Source organism: Euwallacea fornicatus, chromosome 22 (genome assembly GCF_040115645.1).
Source record: "Euwallacea fornicatus isolate EFF26 chromosome 22, ASM4011564v1, whole genome shotgun sequence".
In the NCBI taxonomy this organism is placed as follows: Eukaryota; Metazoa; Arthropoda; class Insecta; order Coleoptera; family Curculionidae; genus Euwallacea; species Euwallacea fornicatus.
In genome coordinates this window covers 2,163,328-2,182,479 of record NC_089562.1, presented here as the reverse complement: position 1 = coordinate 2,182,479, position 19,152 = coordinate 2,163,328, and the positions used below count along the sequence as shown (strand labels likewise).

Sequence of the window (19,152 nt, the reverse complement as noted above, 5' to 3'; positions counted from 1 at the left end):
AATTTCGGTTTCAAAGGAATTCCCCAATGATGTTGCTAGAAATATATAACTAATGTATTAATATTCAGCAGAATTTATTGTCTAAAGATTACTATCTGTATAAGTAGTGAAATTATAAAAAAACAACTTATAAAAAGTATAAATAAATTAACAACTAACACATTTAAGGTATGCAATAATAGTTTAAGTACACATAATCAGGACAAGAAATCCTTTTAATGATTGCATATTCAATAATATTTAGCGTAATTAGAATTTTGATCAATAGTGGCAGTTTTGAGCAGAAAAACGAATTTCAAAAAGTTCAACAAACCGACCGAAAAATCGGATCGATCTTAGAGAGTGAGCAAAAATCACAAAGTGTAAAACAGCATCAACAGCTACAGAATAAACTACGATATATAATATATATGCACAAGAAAACCACTATATATTCAACGATATAAAAAAAATGGGCAAATTCCCCTTTGGAAATCTTGGTCCTAATACATCTTAAATCAAAATGAATACACACTCAGTTACTTTTTGTCTCTTCATAATACTTGTATAAATATACTGAAATTACTTTGAGCTACTAAAATTTCTTCCGCCAGAAAATTTTTTGAGAAATTTCAAGTAACTCAAATCGATTCTCAGTGTGGTTTTATCATAAAACTCTGGTCTTCCAAATTGGCCGGCGGATTTTTCTCTAAGCTTAAATTATTATTATTTTTTAGAAATATGAACTGATCCGAGGAAACTGTGAGAAACCTGGACGAACTTTTTTTGAGAAAACCAATCTGCCTTGTTGCTAATGTATTGTAAATAGAAATTAATACATTGCCAGTTAGTTTCCTCTTTGTAATATTTGCATATATACGTTGATATCACTTTATCATACTGACATTTCCTTATTGACGCCCTATTTGTACTTTCAATAATTCTTAAACATATGCAAATCAAGTTTGACGCTCAATTCCCCACTCTCCACTTGATGCAAAATAAGTTTCCTTGATATTGGTCCATTGGTGTTTTGTGACTCGCTATAGATGTCTTTCAATTTCAGCTCGGCTTTGCCTAGGAACTCTAAAAAAATCGTGAAGTTAAAGCTTTCGTATTTTCGTCGAAAGGTTTACCATCTAAGCTATAGGGATTGTGCTCCAAAACGACAAAAGTCAAAGCTTCCTCATTGAGATTTCTGAGTTGGAACTGCATGCTGCAGTTCCACACTAAACTAGGAATCTGCGGCATGCTGTTAACTTGAACATTACCGTTGTTGAGGCTGTCTTTGGCGAAATCAGTCTCCTGTTCTTGGTTGCCAAGAGTAACTTTGCAGTAAACGTTCTCAGTGTGGGGCTTACCTTGATGAAAGAGGAAAATGTGTTAGAAAAAAAACTTATATACAAAATTATAGTTTAATGTCATATATTTTACACTTACCCTTTTTTTTATTAAAACTACACGTCTGTGGATTGCATTTGGTCACAATTTCCGTGCCTTCAACAACCACGAGCCACACGTACTTGTTCATATTTAAAACTAAAATAGCATGTAAAAAGTTAACTTCGCTTACCGGAAGCGATTAATCGTTTTCCTTTTCGGACGAGCACAAGAAGGCGTCCACACGAAGGCCCCAAGTGTAGCTCTGGACAAAAACTCAAGCGACATTAAGCTTTTTAAAGCCTTCAGCTATGTTCCAAAGAAATGCACTTTAAAAACTTACGAGTTTTCCTTTTATTCTGCTTGCTCAACTGGCTGATTTTTCGGTAGGCTTCTCTTGCAGAGTCGATTTTCTTGGTCCAAGTGTTGCACTCATGCACAGTCGATGCCAGCAGGAAGATTTTATACCCGGTTTTGTCATCCTGAATTTTCATCACTCTGTTAGAATCAGTGCCGTTTTCCACGGATTCTGAGCTTTCTCTGCTGGCTGTTATGTTTTGTACCAAAATTGGCTAAAAAATCGCCTTTTATACGTATTACCAAGACACATTTGTGATGAGTTTTGATACCTGTTTATACATCTTATAAGTAATATTGGCGTTCTTTTGAAATAAAAACTGCCCAACAATGCTTTTGCTAGGTTGGACGAGCATGAAAAGATCGTTAAACAAAAATCCTAAAAGCTCCTTTCCAGTTTTCAGTTTGGTGAAACTGCCAAAATGCAGTAACTGCCTAGGCCCCAGTTTATTGGTGTTGCTGTTGAACACTAAATTTAAGTCGTTTTGTACGCTGTGCTGCAACCATTGCATTCTCTCTTGGTTTTCTTTTAAACGCACATTTTCGTTCACGCAACTCACGAATTTTTCTGATATTCGCAAAGCTTCTTCTAGCAGTTTGTAATCTAGGAAAAACCCATAAAAATTTTTTACTACTAGGCTAAACTTAGAGCTTGATTTAGAATAACTATACAAAGTGATAGTACAAAGATCTTAAAGAATTTTTGAAACAAATCAATATTCGTAATCAAATTCTTCAGAAAATTCGCAATACTGCTTCAAAGATCCCACAAGAATTGGTTAATCTAAAACGATATTTAGGTTTACCTGGATGGCTTTCAGGTGTATTTTCCGAAATTTTGTTGATTAGCAAGGGATATTTGGTGATCCGCTGCATTGGTTTGATGAGGAAGGAGGACAGGGGCATACCTTTCGTCAAGTGATTGCTTTGGCACTTTCGGACTAAATCTCTGAATGTCGAGTTCGATTCTGTGAGCTCCTGAAGCAAAGCTGCACTATCCAGTTGTTTGCCGCAGAAGGTTATGTAGGCGGTCATTCTAGGCAACTGCAAGAATTGAATTTAGAATCAAAATATAAATGGACCGCTAATTTTACCAAAAATGTATCTGTGATGGATCTGCTAAAGTTGCCACAACTCAATTTTTAACAAATTTTGTGGTAACCTTTAACTCATTGGGAGGTTTTTTAATCTTTCTTTTTCAAAAACCTTAACCAATCATCCAAGTTAAATCAAAGTCTCTTTTTAAGAAATGTCGATTTTTCGAGAAATCAAAAACAATGATAATAGTCTTTGGGAACTGCAATTTACAGGGCTGGTTTGCACAATAAGGGAAAACTTTACAACAGTGTTTCAGGCGGGATTGTCGATGTGTGTGGCCACACGAGACGAAGTCTCTATGAGCTGTCTGCAGAAGTAAGATGGAACTCTTCATGAATCGCCAGATGCAAAGAGAGTCACCGCCGACCACCCTGGTTAGGTCCCGAATCTTAGGGTGTCGAAGATAACGAATAGGCCTATAAGTTGGCCAATCAGTGTTCACAATCACGTTTTAACAGACTTGAACCCTGTCGACACATGGATTGAAGACAATGGCATGAGAAAGTACAAAGGCAAACTAGATGCAGTCAATAAGTAATGACTACTAAGGAGGATAATATGTATAGGGAATCAGGTGAGAACCCTCAAAGGTCCTGGCAAACTAAACAGATATATGCTTTTCTTGAGAAAAGTGAACAGGTCGCTGTGTATACACTGCTGTGGAAAAAAGGAATTCTCATTACCTTTTTCTAAAATTATGAAATAATTGTTGCATCTAAAATGTCCTAAATAATGGTGTTTTTTTAAACTATTCAAAATAACCTTTTAAGTCACATTATATATCATTATAAACAGGAAAATATTATTGTTCAAAAGTATATTTTAATTTAGAAATTCTCTAGTTAAAAACAATATCAAATACTTACATGCTGGCATATAATGTCTCCAATAGTGTCAGCCTTCTTTTCGTAAGTCTTACTCAGTTGGCTCAAGAAACTCTTATTACACTGAAGAATTTCCTGCCAATTAACAAAGATTTCATCAATTTCTGAGCTGGAAATCACTTTGCTTTTCCTCAGAGGAACTTCGAACACCTCATGCACTATGGACATGTCCTGGACGTAAGCCTTCTCGGTCTGAATCAGCTCGTTAATGGCTCCTTGTCGCTTTTTATCTCCCGTAGCAACTGTTTCAAAACGATCGAATGAAAGGCAAATTTCTGAGTAACGCATATATTTTATTGCCTACTTATAGTTGCACTTATAAGACTCAGCTTATTATGAGTATTTTTTATATGATAATAGTCCACAACAATAACAATATCCAAACTTAAAAAGAAGTATTTCGAACGGTCTAAAATAATTGCTAACTTCAAGTCTAAGTAGAGCTTAGTAGGGTGGCGAATAGTGGGGAACTACATAGTGAAATAAGGCAGGTAATAATTACAAATAAAAAACTTAAACCCGACACACCCACCCTACCAAACACTGAACAATTTCATAAAATAGTCACCATAAAAAATGAAAGATATGTTAAAAGTATTACATTGTACCTATGTATAAAAAGCAGATCACAAGGTTTTTAGAAGGGTAGCAAAAGCAAAAAAAGTTTCCAGCGATTATTTCAGAACTTAAGTCTGTTAAATAACCTTGAGAGTATTAGGAAAAACCTTTTCCTGAAAAGGAGCACCCTAATTTTCCTATTATTATACTAATTAGTGCTTTATCAGTTAAGGTTAACCAAAGTGAAACACAACATTATTCGTATATACGCGACGTAGACTAGATAAAGTATTTCTTTCTATAGACCCTTATCTACACAGCGTTGTAAGGTAGGATGGGTGCTAGTTCCTATAAAATAAAAACGAATAGGAATCAAAAGGCGCTTTGAAATTTTGATCGTTTTTTGAAAAAGATAGGTACTTACATTTATTCTGCTGCAGGGGCGCCACATAGTTGCTGGGAAACAGGCCAGAAACGCCGTTGAGTTCGCCTCTCCACCAGGCTTCTTCTTCTCGAGCTGTTACATTGATAATATCGTCTTTCAGGAAGCTTAGTTCGTCAGGATTGCTCGCTTTATATGCGTAGAGAGCTACTACTTTGTCTGAAAAGAGGATTGTCATGTAAATGGTATGAAAAGAAGAGCTTTAGAGTATAGGTCTTGCAAATTATTCTCACGCCTACTGTCCTTCTAACTATTAATTATGAGTCAAGATCAAGTAAAAATTCTCCAGGTTGTTTGACAAATGAAGATATTCAAATAACCGAAATATCCACGCGTAAACTCGAAATCCAGTCACCTTATATGTATTGCTACTTTAAAAACCTCAAGAGACATGGTCTGGTTTAAATTTTAAATTAGGACAAAGGTGCATATGAGTGGGTAATTTCCAATTAAAGTCAAGCTACGATCTTACCAATAATAATTTCCTGCTGTATGCGAGTAGTTGAAACAGGCGTAGACCGCCCACTTACTTTCCCGGTACTATTTAGAATCTTTACGTAACTAGCGGGGAACCACCCCACCTGCCTCTTACGGCCCTTCGCTTGCAACTCTCCCTCCCACCACCCCGAATCTGTTTTCTTTCTTATCATTATTAGCTGTCCTCTCGCCAGCGACAATTGCTCAGGACTTGTCGCTTGATAGGCGGCTATTACCGAGGCTATTTCTGGTTTTTTGCCTTTAACCACCTAGGTAAAAAAGAGGATATTGTGAAGCATTGTATTAAGAAAAATTAATAAATTTGTTAGAACTTGACTTGAGAACAAAAAGAAGATAAACTATTGGAAAAAAAGTAACTTTTATGTGCTCAACTCAAGCTAAAAGGTCTGGAATTTCTTTCTGGATCGACGTCTAGATAAAAATGTTGTCAAAAGCACACATAAACAAACAAACCTGCGCATTCGCCACCATAGAGCTGTCAAACTGCTTTTCCGGTGCGGTTTTGTTTTCGTTAATCTGCGACACCTCGTTGTCGACTTGCGCGTTGGCGCTGCTGATATTTTCCAAGGCAGAAGTAACTGCTTCTGCACTCACGCCCGCAACAACGTTCTGATTGGTGTCGTTAGGGGCTTGCGCAGTAGTGTTCTGCGTGGTTAGACAGCACAAACACAGAGTTAAAACACCACAAAAAACACACAAACTCTCATGTACGTACATCAACTTTCTGCACGTAGTTACTAGGAAATATTCCAGTAGCATCTTTGAGCTTGCCTGTCCACCAATCACCGTCCTTCTTGTAGACACCAATGACGTCTCCCGCATTAAAAGTGAGATCTCCGGGTTCTTGAGATTGATAAGGGTAGCTGGCTATATAATACTCGGGTTCGCCTTCAAGAGACGCATCTAGAAGGAATTAAAAAATAATATTCAATTATTTACAGTTAAAACGTGTTAATTTACCTGCACTTGGGGGTTCAATTATCGCAGCTACGGGTTCTGCTTGGACAGTGCTAATTGGCCTTAATTAAAAATAAGTATCATGGTAAGCCTGAAAATTAGAGACTATCTTACTCTACTGGAGCTGGTTCTTCAATATCGGCAACACTGACGGCCCCTTTTATGCCGACACCATCGAGAGGTTCCACATATGACTCCGGGAACCACCCTGTATGTCCCCCAATTTCCCCTGCAAGCCATCCAGGTTCCCCTGTTTGTTGTTCCGGAACCTATATCATTAACCCCATAAACATTCATATACAGGATGCTCCATGATTTATGATCAACTCTTCAGCAATTATTAGAAAAGAATGTTTTCATAACGATCCCTGAAGTTTTGATCGTAAAACCTCTGGCACTTTTTATTGCTGGTACACCTATGTACCATGCGTATTAAAATTTCGATCTTACATGAATAATATCACCAGGTTGAAAAGAAATTTCATCATTATTCCGAGCGGAGAATTCATAAATAGCCCGATATTTGTGGACGCCCGGGATATTCTCTATATCTGGTGGTACAGTGTTGTCGTTCCAGCTATTTTCGACTGGCCAATTGGAGCCGGCAGTGGATTCTTGGCCCCATGCATCATTAGTTTTCCAAGCGTCTGCATAATCAATTGGCTTACTAGAATTTTTCATGTCCAGGACTTTATTGCGTTTTTCTTCATATCTGAAACCACATCAAACAAAATTAGTTAATGATTCCCTTAAATCGAACAAACTTACGTCGAATAAAGCGTCTCACACTCCGAAATCAGCGACTTCATCTGCGTTTTCAGTTCAGTCAACTGACTATTGTTATTTTCGATATCGGAGAACTTCGAATCAATTTGACTTTGAATATCCATTACTTTCTCTCTCAGATTCTTAATAGTAATTTCCTTATTTTCGAACGCTATTTTGGCTTGTTCAGGATCTTGGGCATTCATTTTGTTCCTCGCTTCCATCTTAATCTTTTCCTGAGATAAAGCAAGCAGCCGGGCATTTTGGTCTTTTAGTTTCGTTTTCAGTTGAGACATTTCTTGCATTTGCGTATCACGAGTGCTTCTCATGCCGTCAATGGTAGATTTTACATTCGATACCCCTAAAAAAAATGTTTATAAAGATATTGTTAAAAAAATGCTTTAAAACAGGAGTATCTTTATAATGAATTTAACTGCTTAGTGGAAAGTTAATTAATTTTCTCAAATTTTTGACCTAATTTATACAATATTTTTCTGCATGAAAAAAGAAAACTTACCAATCCGAGTGTCACAAATTTTCTGTGATAATTCTTTGACTTGGTCATTCAGTGAGGACAATTCTATAGTTAAACTTTGATTTTTTGCCTTTAACTTCAGCACCATCTCCTGTTCTCTCTGACGCTGCTGTTGCAACTCTTGCAGTCTTTGTTTTTCCCATTCGAGCTGTCTCTGTCTTTCCATTTCTTTCCTGGCTGCCTCGCGTTGTTCAGCTTGCCTTTTTCTTTCTGAAATTTTACAATTATTCCAACGGAGAGAGACTAACGCAACAACAAACCTTCCTCCATCATTCGTTCCTTCTCTTGTTGCTCCCGCATCATTTTCTCCAGCTCCTCAAGCCGCTTCCTCTCCGCTTCCTGTCTAGCCCTCTCCCTCCTTTCCTGCTCTTCCCGCTCCTTCCTCTCACGTTCCTCCGCCTCCTTTCTCTGTTGATCCAATAAAGTCTTTCTCCTCCGCTCCAGCTCTGCCTGCCCTTTCTCATAGTTCTCTTTCCGTTTATCTTCAAATGATGCTGAATATTGTCTTCACTATCATGCTCACTATAATAATCACATAACAATGAAGACTTACATTCGCTACTTTGCAACAAAGTCGATGCCGGATCTTGGTCCACATGCGCCGCACTTCCTTGACTTGAAACAGAGGCGGTTCTGGCGTTCCGCCTAAATGACGGTGGGATCAAATCAGGAGGAAGTTTTGCAGGAGGCGAAGTCCCAGCTTGAGCTGTTTCGCACAAATGCATGGCCAAAACGAACTCTTCGCAGCCCAAACGACCGTCAGCGTCCATGTCTGACAGACCCCTGAAATTAATCACCTTGAAGAATATGATAAGTTACTAAGTATTTTGAGTAGATACCAAATTTGTGCTAAAACTGCTTGAGGCAGCTTCGTTTGAACCATCACATTACGTGCCTGAACTCCTGATAAATACCCACTTCGCGCTCTGTCCATCGTGTTGAACATTTGCGTGTATTTTAGCTTTGTTTGTTGAGGCACTGACCAATCCGCACTGCTAAAAAATCTTTTATAACCCCTCAATTACTAAATAATAATCATATAACTTACAGGCCTGAATCAATTGATACAGTCCTCTCAATGCTTGTTACACTTGCCCTTGGAGTACTAGTAGCTCCGGGTCCAGTTAAAGACCCTGCAGGTACACCCACTGATCCAACAGAACCTACAGGTGATATAGGGCCGCTACTAATTGGAGGGGCAGTCATCATAGGGGCAGTTACTCCAGTTGAAGCTAAGTTGGGTACCATTGATTGAACAAACCCACTTGTCTGCATAGGGGGCACAATGCCAGTAGGAATAATAGACCCAGCATTAGGCACTCCCACACCCATCATATTAACAGGCTGCACAATCCCTGTAGGGGGCACGGTACCATGCATAGGAGCAATTCCCGGTAGTAATGATTGGGTAGTGCCAATTAAAGGTGGCTGAGGAAGTCCTCCTACCAGAGGTTGTGTAGCTCCAATTAATGGTTGTGTATTGATCAGGTTCTGGGTATTACTAAGTATAGGTTGTGAGGAGCTTATTATGGGTTGAGCAGTACCAATGAGAAGGGGGGCAGCTGCTGCCTATAGAGACATTTCAAACATTTTTGAAAAGAACACAGTTTAATATTTAACATACTTTTGGTGGATCTGGCCGTGCTGGAGGTGGTTGGCTAATCAATGCTGGATTTGGCAACGGTGGTATAGCAGGAGGGGTGGAAGAGTGCTGTTTCACTGAGGCCAACAATGATGGCGGCAGTCCTTTTGGTATGTCAAAACCTCGGAGCTTGAGGTTGATGAGTTTGCATGCTATGGAGAATTCATTGATATCCATTTTTCCATCGGAGTCGGTATCGGCCAGAGCCCTGATGAGTAACAAAATACACTTTTATTTCTTCCTACATGCGAAATGACTTTGTACTTGAGTATAAGCACACACTCAAACACCACATAATCAAAATTTTTGACTGAGCTATCTCATGTATTTTAAATGAAAAGGCAACACCAAAGTCGCACTTAAGCGCTGCTTCAGAATTTGGCTTTTACACAGTGATTATCGAACATAAAAATATTCATTTTTTACATGTACTAGTGTTTAGTAGCTGACATGTTTTGAATTGACCAAGAACTTTTTTAACGTGGCAATATAAGTGAAGAAATAGAGGATTGTTCGTACATATAAATTTGTATTTGTGTTACCCCCTGTAATAATTATTTTACTTTTTCTCTACCACAAGATGACTTTATTTTCACTCTTTTTGCATTTTGTAAAATTTTCGCTAGGCATACAGTTTCTCTATAAAAAATTTTGTTCTGTGTTTCTTGTCCACAATAAAATAAATATTTTGTACATCTGATATATCAGTAATGTTTAGTATCATTGTTAATCGCAGGGGTTCAATGTAAATAATTTTTAGTCTTTTAAAATGGAATATTATTCTATGGGTGAAAAGATTGACATGCTTCTAGTACATAGATTTTGTAAGCATAGTGGACATATGAGTGTCAAAGTTGCTTATAACAAATATCCAAATTGCAGAATTCCGAATTGAAAGGTCACTAAGGCAAATAAGTAGTTTTAATCCAAATAATATTTTTCTAAATCGCCAACGTAGAAAAAGGCTAAACATTGAGAAGAGAAAATATGAGGCCACCTTATTAATTGATTGGTAGAATATCTACGAAAATAGAAGGTACCAAAGAAACCTATTCCTAATCGAGTTCCCAGTAATTCCTAATATACAAATGAAGAGTAAAAAACACTTCAGAAGGTCCATTAAGAGGTAGAATTATGTTTAATTATTTATTTTAAAGATTGAAATAGTTACCTGTATAACTTAAAAACATGCTATCAATAAAATTTGCAAATTCTCGACAATTTGGCGAAAGGCAATTTTTACCTCAAGATCGCCACCTGATGCTTGTGGCTATAGCTTAATATATCACACGGTATAAAATTATAAATTATTATTATTCTTGAAAAACCTCAAATTTTTTTATAGATCAACTTCTTTTTGCAATAGAAAACGTATTTTTCATTTCGTCGGGGTATGTTTGTATAATGAAACTACTGCCTTTAATTCGCAAATTTTTCCCCATTTTACTAAATCTGAAAACATGGCATATTAGTTCCAATCACGTATCGTTTCCAAGACCGATCAGCTACACCTTAATAAAAAGCAGGTTGTAATTTTTTTTGTACTTTCTTGTATCAACTTCACTTCGTAAATGATTCACTCAAGTGTTAACGCGGTGATGAATAAGATGTTCGTAATCCGCGCTACAGTAATAATCAAGATAATCGGGTTTTCTTTTGTTCTAAAGACTCGTGAGGTATACCATGAGTACATCCATGACTTAGAGAGTGAAAGTGAATGTTGTTGACATAATTCTGGTTCGTGCTTTTAGTGCTTGGGGATGAGTTTAGAGTTTTTTCTTCTTGTTCATAATAAAAATTTGTGAAGTCAATGAAAACGACATAATTCAAATTTTAGTTTGAAAATTAAAATTATTTGCAATTTTGACTCTTTTGGCAGGTGCTTAGGAATATCTTTGGACGTGGCTGAAGGATGATATCGTAATTTGAACTGTTTCGATGATTTTTAAAACTTTTCAGTAATTAATACAGTTTTTTTTGGGTTCAAGTCTTCATTTTGTACACCTCTGTTTCAAGTTGAAATAATTTTGAAAGTAAACGTTTTGAAGGTTTTTTTCGAATTAATTGGTTTTTTCAGGAATTAATATTGAATTCTTCTCAGGTATTAACATTATTGTTTTGTGTTTCAAGTTTCAACTGTGCTCGCCTCTGCTTTGGGCAGTAATTAAATAGAAATCCTATTTTGAGTTTTTTCCGAAAGAAAAACTAATTTTTTTGTGTGTTGCAAAACTCCGAACCATCACACTTTTGGTCCAGCCATGTACAGTCATTTTTGGAAACACCATGTATAATGTAATTCATTAGCTGTTACAGTATTTGTTGGCATTTTCCAAATATCCTGTAAAAAGTCATTTACTTGTTATATATATAACTATTATCACTATGAATTAGTACTTTGAAGTCAGATAATCCTGACATTCATCTGAATTTCTAATCAGTTGTAAAAATATCTTCAACTCCTTTCCAAAAATTTCTAGCTTTAAAGATATGAAAATTAGTAAATACATCATTATCATCTTTCTATTTGGTGGAAAAAATCATAAGCAATTTCTTATAATAATGTTTTTGTTGAAATATAATTTATATTTAAATGAGCAAGTTGGAATGTTCCAAACAGTTCTTATACAAAAAAAATTAGATGTACTCTAAATCTTTATGTGGGCTAAAAAAAGCTACAATCATTAGATCAAAAGCTGAAAAATGTTCCTTTGTTACTGAAGAAGCGCTTACAGTTTTAAAACTTTTGAAAAAACTAATAATACAATCTTCTTTCACTGAAAGTTGAGATGTCTTTTAAGAGGTGGACCTAAGAAAATTGCCTCATATAGGTGGGCTGTGTGGACAAAACTTAAAAATTGGTAAATAAATATTTAAATTTCTTGATCCTAATTAAAAGTTGCAATGTTAAAAGGTCACACGTCAGTGTGCAATAATTTATTTTAAATATGTTTATGTATTTTACTGCATGTTAGAAAAGGACCTCCAACATTTTCACCTTTACTTATCATTTTAAAGTCCATGAAGATTTATAATAAATGCCCCGTTAACACTTACCAAATCTGTCCAAGTACCAAGGGCGGAAGTTGACTTTGCAGGAGGAATCCTTTAGCTTGATCACCTGTAATAACTCCATTATTTGGTTTCAAAGACCTGAAGTGTTCCTCATATCTAGCTCGTTCTCGTGCCAGTATGACCCATGGGTCTGTGGAAGGTGTTCCAGCCGCCGACATGGTGCGGTTTAGAGCCCTATGGCAGCTTTTTGGAAGGAATACCTTAATTATTTAGCAATTTTGCTTCCAAATTGAGGAGTTCCACAAGATTAATTACCTTTAGGAATACGTTTTTCTGTGTACTAACGTTGAACTTAAGAAAAGCACTTCTGCGATTATTTTCCCTTCATTGTACAATGATTTTTGGACGTGATTATGCAGAAAAATCACCGGGGAATCGATGAATCCACCCCTTTTCGTCCTAATTTACACTCGAAACAGAGAATAATCAATACAATAACAGAGCAAATAGAAGTGTTTGCGATTTTAGACCTTTTAAGCAGTTTCTGCTAGGGTGAAAATCCCGTCACGCCCGATGACAGCTGCCTGGCAGTACAAGACCTTGAAGGGAAAGTAAAATAGAAGAATGCAATCTCGTGTAGTGCTGAGAGAGATAAAAAATAGGATGGCGTCAAAAATAATATTCTCAAGATGTGACCAGTAATACGCGTACGTAACAACAGGTGCTTTAGTGGTTGCCTAATGTAAAAAGCTTAACCATTGGTATTTTGCACTGTATTAATCCAATCTTATTGATTAAAGGATTTCATTGCAAAATTACGAAATTTGAGTGTGGCCGATTTTATTTCAGAATTTCTAGTAAAACAAAGCAATATTATGCAGTTAGGTAGAGATATGATATTTTTATATTTTTTTGAAGTAGGGTTTTGGTGTAATTCTTACTTTTCCATATGAGTAAGAGAGAAAGACTGTATTTAGTAGTAATCTCGTTTCAGCTTTATATTAATATCATACGAGTTTAGTACAGGGGACCGGCTTGCTTTTTGCAATAGATAGGACTCCAATAAACGGAGTTTGTATACATTTCCATAACTTAATCCTACCGATGAGTAAGTTCTTAGATATTTAGTTAGATTAAAGTTATGTGATAAAACTTTATATGGTCATAGAAACTTGTTATGAGGGCCGCAATTATAAGGGGCAATGAAGACTTATTGGAGCAGGAAAGACATAACAAAACTTGTTGAAAACTACAATAAATACATATTATATTAACAGTTAATTAATAATAAGTCTATGTAATTTATCTAATTCACCTACAATTCAATGCCCGTAAAAGATTCTATTATAGATTATTTTGAAAATGAAAATTACCTTCTAGTGCAGTTACTCTAATTGTATATGTATGTATTTAAATAGCTTAAATCTTTTTTTTATTAACCATTCGATGTTACACAGTAGAAATCTGATAAAAAGGTAACATAATCACATATTTGAATTTTACATTTAGCAGTCTGAGCCTGACGTAAGTCCAAATGTAAGACTAATAGGTCTATGTGCTTCAAAATTGAATTTCATATGATTAAATGCTTAATTTAAATGCACCAACTACAGATACAGCAATCAGACTGAAAGATTTTGTTCAGATTATTCCAAATATTCAAAGAAAAATACATAAAAAGCAATTAAATACTTTAATTGTTTTATATACTTCAGTTTCTTATACATATTTAAATAAACTTTTGTAGAGTGCCTGGTAAATCAATCAACACTTAAGAATACACAAAATCTTTATCTTTTACTTTTATGAATAGTTAGGAATGATCTTTCAGTCTAGTTAACTTGGTTTTAAATTGGTAATTTCCTGTGAAGGCTCCTAATATTATCATAGTCACAGTTATTTTTATATATAGGGGTCATGTCTTACATGTAATGTTCTCCAACATTCTAGGATTTTGAAAGGAAAAAATGAGCTACGACGATGTGATACCTCTATTAGGAGATTTTGGTAGATATCAGAAGAAAATCTATTTTTTACTATGTCTACCCGCCATTTTATGTGCCTTTCATAAATTTGGCAATGTCTTTTTGATAGCAGAACCAGATTCTAGGTAAGTTTAATTGCAAACACTAAACCACCACAATTTTTTATGTATAATACATATAAATGTTTTTGAAAACACTGATATTTTCACCTTAATTAAAAACTATGGGAAAACTACTTAATAATACTTTGTGACTGATATATAAAATTATGTATCCATATTTAAATAAATATGAAAAACAGTCAACTAAAGGTCGGTCGAACTTCGGCAGTAAGAAGATACATCTGCAGCATATATGCCTTTGAGAATTGTTTCTTATGATAAAGCTGTTTGGTTTCAAAGCTAAAATACTAAATATGCATTTTCATTAATAAAATACTGGCCAACATTATTACCCAGTCTTATCAAAGAGCTGCCTTGCCCCCTCATTATATTCAGATATAGCCAACTCTAACCTGTTAATTTTATTGTTTTTACACCACTCTTGAGCAGTTTTAACCATCTCCAGTGCAACTCCTTTTCTCCTGTATCTAAAATAACTTCTGTGTCTTTTTTTAAAATTCATTTCTAATTATCTACCTCTGATCAACCACCACTCTGTACAACCAGGCCCATTCAGGATGTTGAGAGTGCTGCATTACAGCCACAGTCCCAATAATCTACAATGATTAATTTTTATTCAATTTCAGCAAAAACATAAAAATAGTTCAAGCTTTATCAGTGACCTATGCCATAACCCAAATATTTCTGATAAATCTGCAGTCTTCCACAATCTAGGCTAAAATAATGTTTAGCATGCTTTTTGTGATTTGTATTGTGATCAATTTGGCGCGTACCTCATTTTCTGAAAACTGTTTCAATAATGTAAACCTAACAGTATATCAAACAAACAGAAAAATCATTCTACTTAGAGCTGATTCTGTTAATTATCAACTTAATGCAACTGAAATTATTGCTGAGGAACAACCAATACCTCTCCTGCAGTTTGGATGTTTTAAAAATTTGCCAGAACTCAAATACATTAGGATTGTGCAGTGTGGATTAGAGACTGTTGAACAAAGTGCATTTCATCTTCTCCCAAAAATACGAGTAATTTCAATAATACACAATAAGCTAAAAACAATTAGGAATGGGGTATTCCATTCTCTTTCAATTGGAAGTTTGATTCTTATGGGGAATGAAATCAAACACATTGAAGATCATGCATTTTACAATCTGACTTCCCTGGAGAAGCTGGATCTCAGTAGGAACAATTTGTATTCCATAAAGGAGCAGGTTTTCTTCAAAACCCAAAACCTGAAGGAAATTAATTTAAGTTATAACAAAATACTACGTATAGAGGACTATTTTTTCTGGAATATATTTGACTCCACTGCCAGGAAGTCATTAATAGATTTGAGCAATAACAATTTAACTATAATAGGAAGGAATACATTCAGAGGAATATACTCGATTGGGTCATTGCTGCTAAATGACAATAATATTTATGAAATTAGTAAAAATACTTTTAGAAGCTTTTGGATGGGACAAACTTTGAATTTGCTTAGAAACAATCTGACACACATTCCCCTTGATATTATAATGGCATTTAAAGTGGTAAAATATGATTATTAAATATGCATTAGAAATGATTTTACTTCTTACCCTCTTCCTTCCCTGAAGTTTTTCCTCTATTTCATTCAAATCCCCATCAGTAAGAATTTGATACCAACAAGATGCTGGATCTTTTTCCTGAAAATAAGGCTCATGGGCTTCTGCAACCCATGCGGCCACTGGCTTCTTATCATACATTATTTGAGCAGACTTCATAGTCATTGATGCATATATGTATATGTAAATCATGAGGGGTATTAAGGGCATAGACACAAGACAGTTCAAAATAGGAAGTTGGAAAAATATGAAAAGTAATGCTGTGAAGATAACGATTATTTGGAAAGTTGTCTAAAAGATTTGAAGTGTTTATTTGAGGTTGAATTAAGCTGTAAAGACTTACTTCATTTAACAGGGTCCCCCAAAAGATGTTTGAAATATTTGAGGCATATGCCTTTCGGACAAGTTCTGAAACCTGAGGAGTATCATTATCTCGTTGATTTCTAATGACTATAAAGTACATTTTTATGTTTTTTCAATTAAATTATCAGTCAATTTATTTAAAAGTTTTATGTTGAAGAAATTAAACTTTGTTTACTAATTGAAAAGAAAAATTTAGGTTAACTTTCTCCGTTCAATTAAATGTTTATGTGACTCACCAACGTCTCCGTTTATATTAATACGACAAAAAGAGACCGATATAATCAAACAACACTTTAGATATGATATTTTCTATTTATATATTTGGTGGTCTACGCAAGGCAGAACATATTTGCGCGGTAAATTCAAATATAGGTAGAAATTTAAATGGAAATAACCTTTCATAGATGTAAACTGCCTTATGAATTTCCAAACTCATCTTACTACATCAATGCTACTGAATGGGAGAAATGGTTCCATTACAACAAAACCTCACAGAAAACCTCGTCCCACTGTTTAATTGATTTGTCAAGCACTCCAGACGCACCTATGCAAAGATGTGAGGAGTTTATCTATGATTATAGCATTTACGGATATACGGCAGTAACAGAAGTAATGTAGATGCTTCCTAAATATGTGTTTAATCACATGCCAAAAATTTTAGTGGAACCTCAATTGCGGCAAAGAATTCCTGATAGCAATAGGTAATTCCCTTTTCATGTTTGGGGTAATGTTTGGCTCGATTGGTTTTGGTGAGTTATCCGATAGGTAAGATTGTGCTTTTAGCTCTAATTTTACGATAATCTGATACCTTAATGGTAACGGTGTAATTATTTAAGATGGGGGCGAAAGAAAACCTTTTTTTTATCCTTGGTGGTGCAAGTGGTTTTTGGAACCATAGCAGCATTTGCCCCTGAATTTTGGACATTCACAATTGCAAGGGCTGTGGTAGGGGCTACAACTTCAGGGGTTTTTTTAGTGGCTTATGTTATAGGTATATACGATAACAAAATTATAATACACCATATATTACAAACCTTTAAAAATAGGTCTAGAAATGGTTGGTTCCTCAAAAAGGATGGTAGCAGGGACTGTGTGCCAAATTTTCTTTTCCTTTGGATATATGTTAGTAGCTGTATTCGCAATTTACATAAACGATTGGAGAATTTTACAGTTTACATTGACTGTGCCTGGATTGATTTTCTTGACCTATTGGTGGTATGAAACTTATTATTGCAATTTAATGGTAAGTGATATTTTATATTTGGAAACTGTAGGTTGATTCCTGAATCTGCCAGATGGTTGGTTAGCAAAAATAGATTAGAAGAAGCGAAGATGTGCATTCAAGCAGCCGCAAAGTACAACAAAGTAGACATCTCTGACAAAACGTTAGATCAACTGCTCAAGCCGTCTGAAAACAGCTCCTCAAAAGAGGAGGCAAAGCCTTCAATTTTTAATATTTTTAAATATCCAAACTTAAGAAATCGATCTTTAATTATATTTTTCGATTGGTAAGATCCCTTATTCTTTGTTTCCCAAATCTTTACTAAAACACGCTTTAGGTTTGCAAACAATATTACTTATTATGGTCTATCTTGGAACACAAATAATCTTGGAGGAGATCCGTATTTAAATTTTGTCATTTCTGGAGCAGTCGAGATTCCAGCTTATATTTTTCTGCTCCTGACTCTCAACAAATGGGGCAGGAAAAACGTTATGAGTGGCTGCATGATTCTTGCCGGAACTGCTCTACTTTTAACAATAATAGTCCCCCAAAGTAAAGTTTGAAGAATATATTTAAACCTAAATTATGAATTTGAATTTTATTTTAGATTTACGGTGGTTAACAGTAACTTTAGCAATGTTAGGAAAACTAGCAATAACAGCTAGCTATGGAGCAGTTTATATTTTCTCCACAGAGCAATTTCCTACAGTTGTACGAAATGCAGGTTTAGGAGCTGGTTCTACTTGTGCCCGAGTTGGATCTATTATCACTCCTTATGTTAATATAACTGTAAGCTTTAGGAAATGCAAATTTTAAACTTAATGTAACACTAAGGTTTTTAGACCCATATATGGAAACCATTGCCATTACTGATATTCGGGGCGCTGGCTTTTCTTGGAGGGCTTATGTCGCTAATTCTTCCAGAAACTTTGAATAGAAAGTTGCCTGAAACTTTTGAAGAGGGGGAAGCTTTTGGAAAGTAAGTTTTGTTTGGTGAGAATTGTTATAAGCATAAAATCTGACATTGAATTCATGTAGGAAGGAGCTACATTTGGCGATTAACTCTGAAGAATTAATGAAAGTGAATATTGATGAAGAAAATTGTAAATAACAAATTACTGGGGATAATTCTAAAATGCAGAAAAATGTGTCGCCGCGGAATTTTTTGGGTTCTGTCGAAATTATTGAACAAATAAGTAATGTTTGGCATTATTGGAGCGGACAAAAATATTTGGTTACATTTACACAAACAATTTCAGTTTTAGTTGCTGTTTCGCTCAGAAGTACAACTTTGAACGTACAATTTTAAAGTTTTCTATGTTATACCCACATGAATTAATTTATAAATTAACAATAGGGTTGCTTTCATACGATTTTATTGCCAGTATTTAACCCATTTAAGCGCCCTGTTATTTTGCTTTATATTTTGTCGATTGATTTATTCACATATCTATGTTTTACATATTGTCTGGTTTCCTAGTCTTTGATACCTTTAATTTGTAATGTGTTCATTTTTTACATGTTGGGGAAAAAGAGGAAATTTTGTATGTTTTTTATGTGATTTCATTATTTGTACCAATTTTTTTATAATAAAAATAATGTCAACAAGGCCAAAATAACAGTTTTATTTATTTGAACCTAAAAAAAAAATTATAAATACAAAATCGTTACGTATTTGTTATGGCTTATGGCGTGACAGTAACAAACTTATGAATGAAAATTCCTTGGGGTGGGCCACGAATCGGAACGAAAAATTCTAAAGTATC

General features: G+C 35.1%; 3 protein-coding genes across 14 annotated transcripts; 1 reads left to right on the top strand and 2 right to left on the bottom strand.

The window, feature by feature from the left end:
* Positions 1 to 57: 57 nt before the first annotated feature.
* Positions 58 to 12,645, bottom strand: Dap160 (dynamin associated protein 160). 9 transcript variants are annotated; one of them, XM_066295384.1, is made up of 23 exons: positions 12,423 to 12,644; positions 12,150 to 12,350; positions 9,078 to 9,303; positions 8,502 to 9,022; positions 8,293 to 8,448; positions 8,007 to 8,236; positions 7,714 to 7,935; positions 7,436 to 7,663; positions 6,922 to 7,279; positions 6,604 to 6,865; positions 6,268 to 6,422; positions 6,157 to 6,215; positions 5,912 to 6,099; positions 5,650 to 5,841; positions 5,171 to 5,444; positions 4,681 to 4,857; positions 3,681 to 3,940; positions 2,523 to 2,760; positions 1,989 to 2,320; positions 1,703 to 1,931; positions 1,420 to 1,518; positions 1,116 to 1,340; positions 58 to 1,065 (listed from the first exon to the last, which is right to left on the bottom strand). In XM_066295384.1, exons 2-23 carry the CDS (start codon positions 12,323 to 12,325, stop codon positions 914 to 916), a joined length of 4,959 nt encoding a protein of 1,652 aa, XP_066151481.1. In that variant the 5' UTR covers positions 12,326 to 12,350; positions 12,423 to 12,644; the 3' UTR covers positions 58 to 913. The 9 variants fall into 9 exon arrangements, with proteins under 9 accessions (XP_066151481.1, XP_066151480.1, XP_066151479.1 ...); XM_066295383.1 differs by having other exon boundaries at positions 7,714 to 7,947; positions 8,293 to 8,445; XM_066295382.1 differs by having other exon boundaries at positions 7,714 to 7,947; positions 12,150 to 12,367; positions 12,423 to 12,643.
* A 200-nt stretch (positions 12,646 to 12,845) lies between these two features.
* On the top strand, positions 12,846 to 19,005 carry LOC136346358 (organic cation transporter protein-like). 4 transcript variants are annotated; one of them, XM_066295446.1, is made up of 12 exons: positions 12,867 to 12,992; positions 13,102 to 13,215; positions 14,058 to 14,217; positions 16,569 to 16,773; positions 16,826 to 16,929; positions 17,001 to 17,155; positions 17,211 to 17,379; positions 17,439 to 17,672; positions 17,724 to 17,938; positions 17,994 to 18,175; positions 18,229 to 18,365; positions 18,425 to 19,005. In XM_066295446.1, exons 3-12 carry the CDS (start codon positions 14,075 to 14,077, stop codon positions 18,495 to 18,497), a joined length of 1,617 nt encoding a protein of 538 aa, XP_066151543.1. In that variant the 5' UTR covers positions 12,867 to 12,992; positions 13,102 to 13,215; positions 14,058 to 14,074; the 3' UTR covers positions 18,498 to 19,005. The 4 variants fall into 4 exon arrangements, with proteins under 4 accessions (XP_066151545.1, XP_066151543.1, XP_066151542.1 ...); XM_066295448.1 differs by lacking the exon at positions 13,102 to 13,215 and having other exon boundaries at positions 12,846 to 12,992; XM_066295445.1 differs by lacking the exon at positions 12,867 to 12,992 and having other exon boundaries at positions 13,025 to 13,215.
* On the bottom strand, positions 13,358 to 16,387 carry LOC136346359 (N-acetylaspartate synthetase-like). The gene is made up of 5 exons (XM_066295449.1): positions 16,145 to 16,387; positions 15,796 to 16,092; positions 14,731 to 14,810; positions 14,547 to 14,681; positions 13,358 to 14,493 (listed from the first exon to the last, which is right to left on the bottom strand). Exons 1-5 carry the CDS (start codon positions 16,262 to 16,264, stop codon positions 14,394 to 14,396), a joined length of 732 nt encoding a protein of 243 aa, XP_066151546.1. The 5' UTR covers positions 16,265 to 16,387; the 3' UTR covers positions 13,358 to 14,393.
* Positions 19,006 to 19,152: the final 147 nt, after the last annotated feature.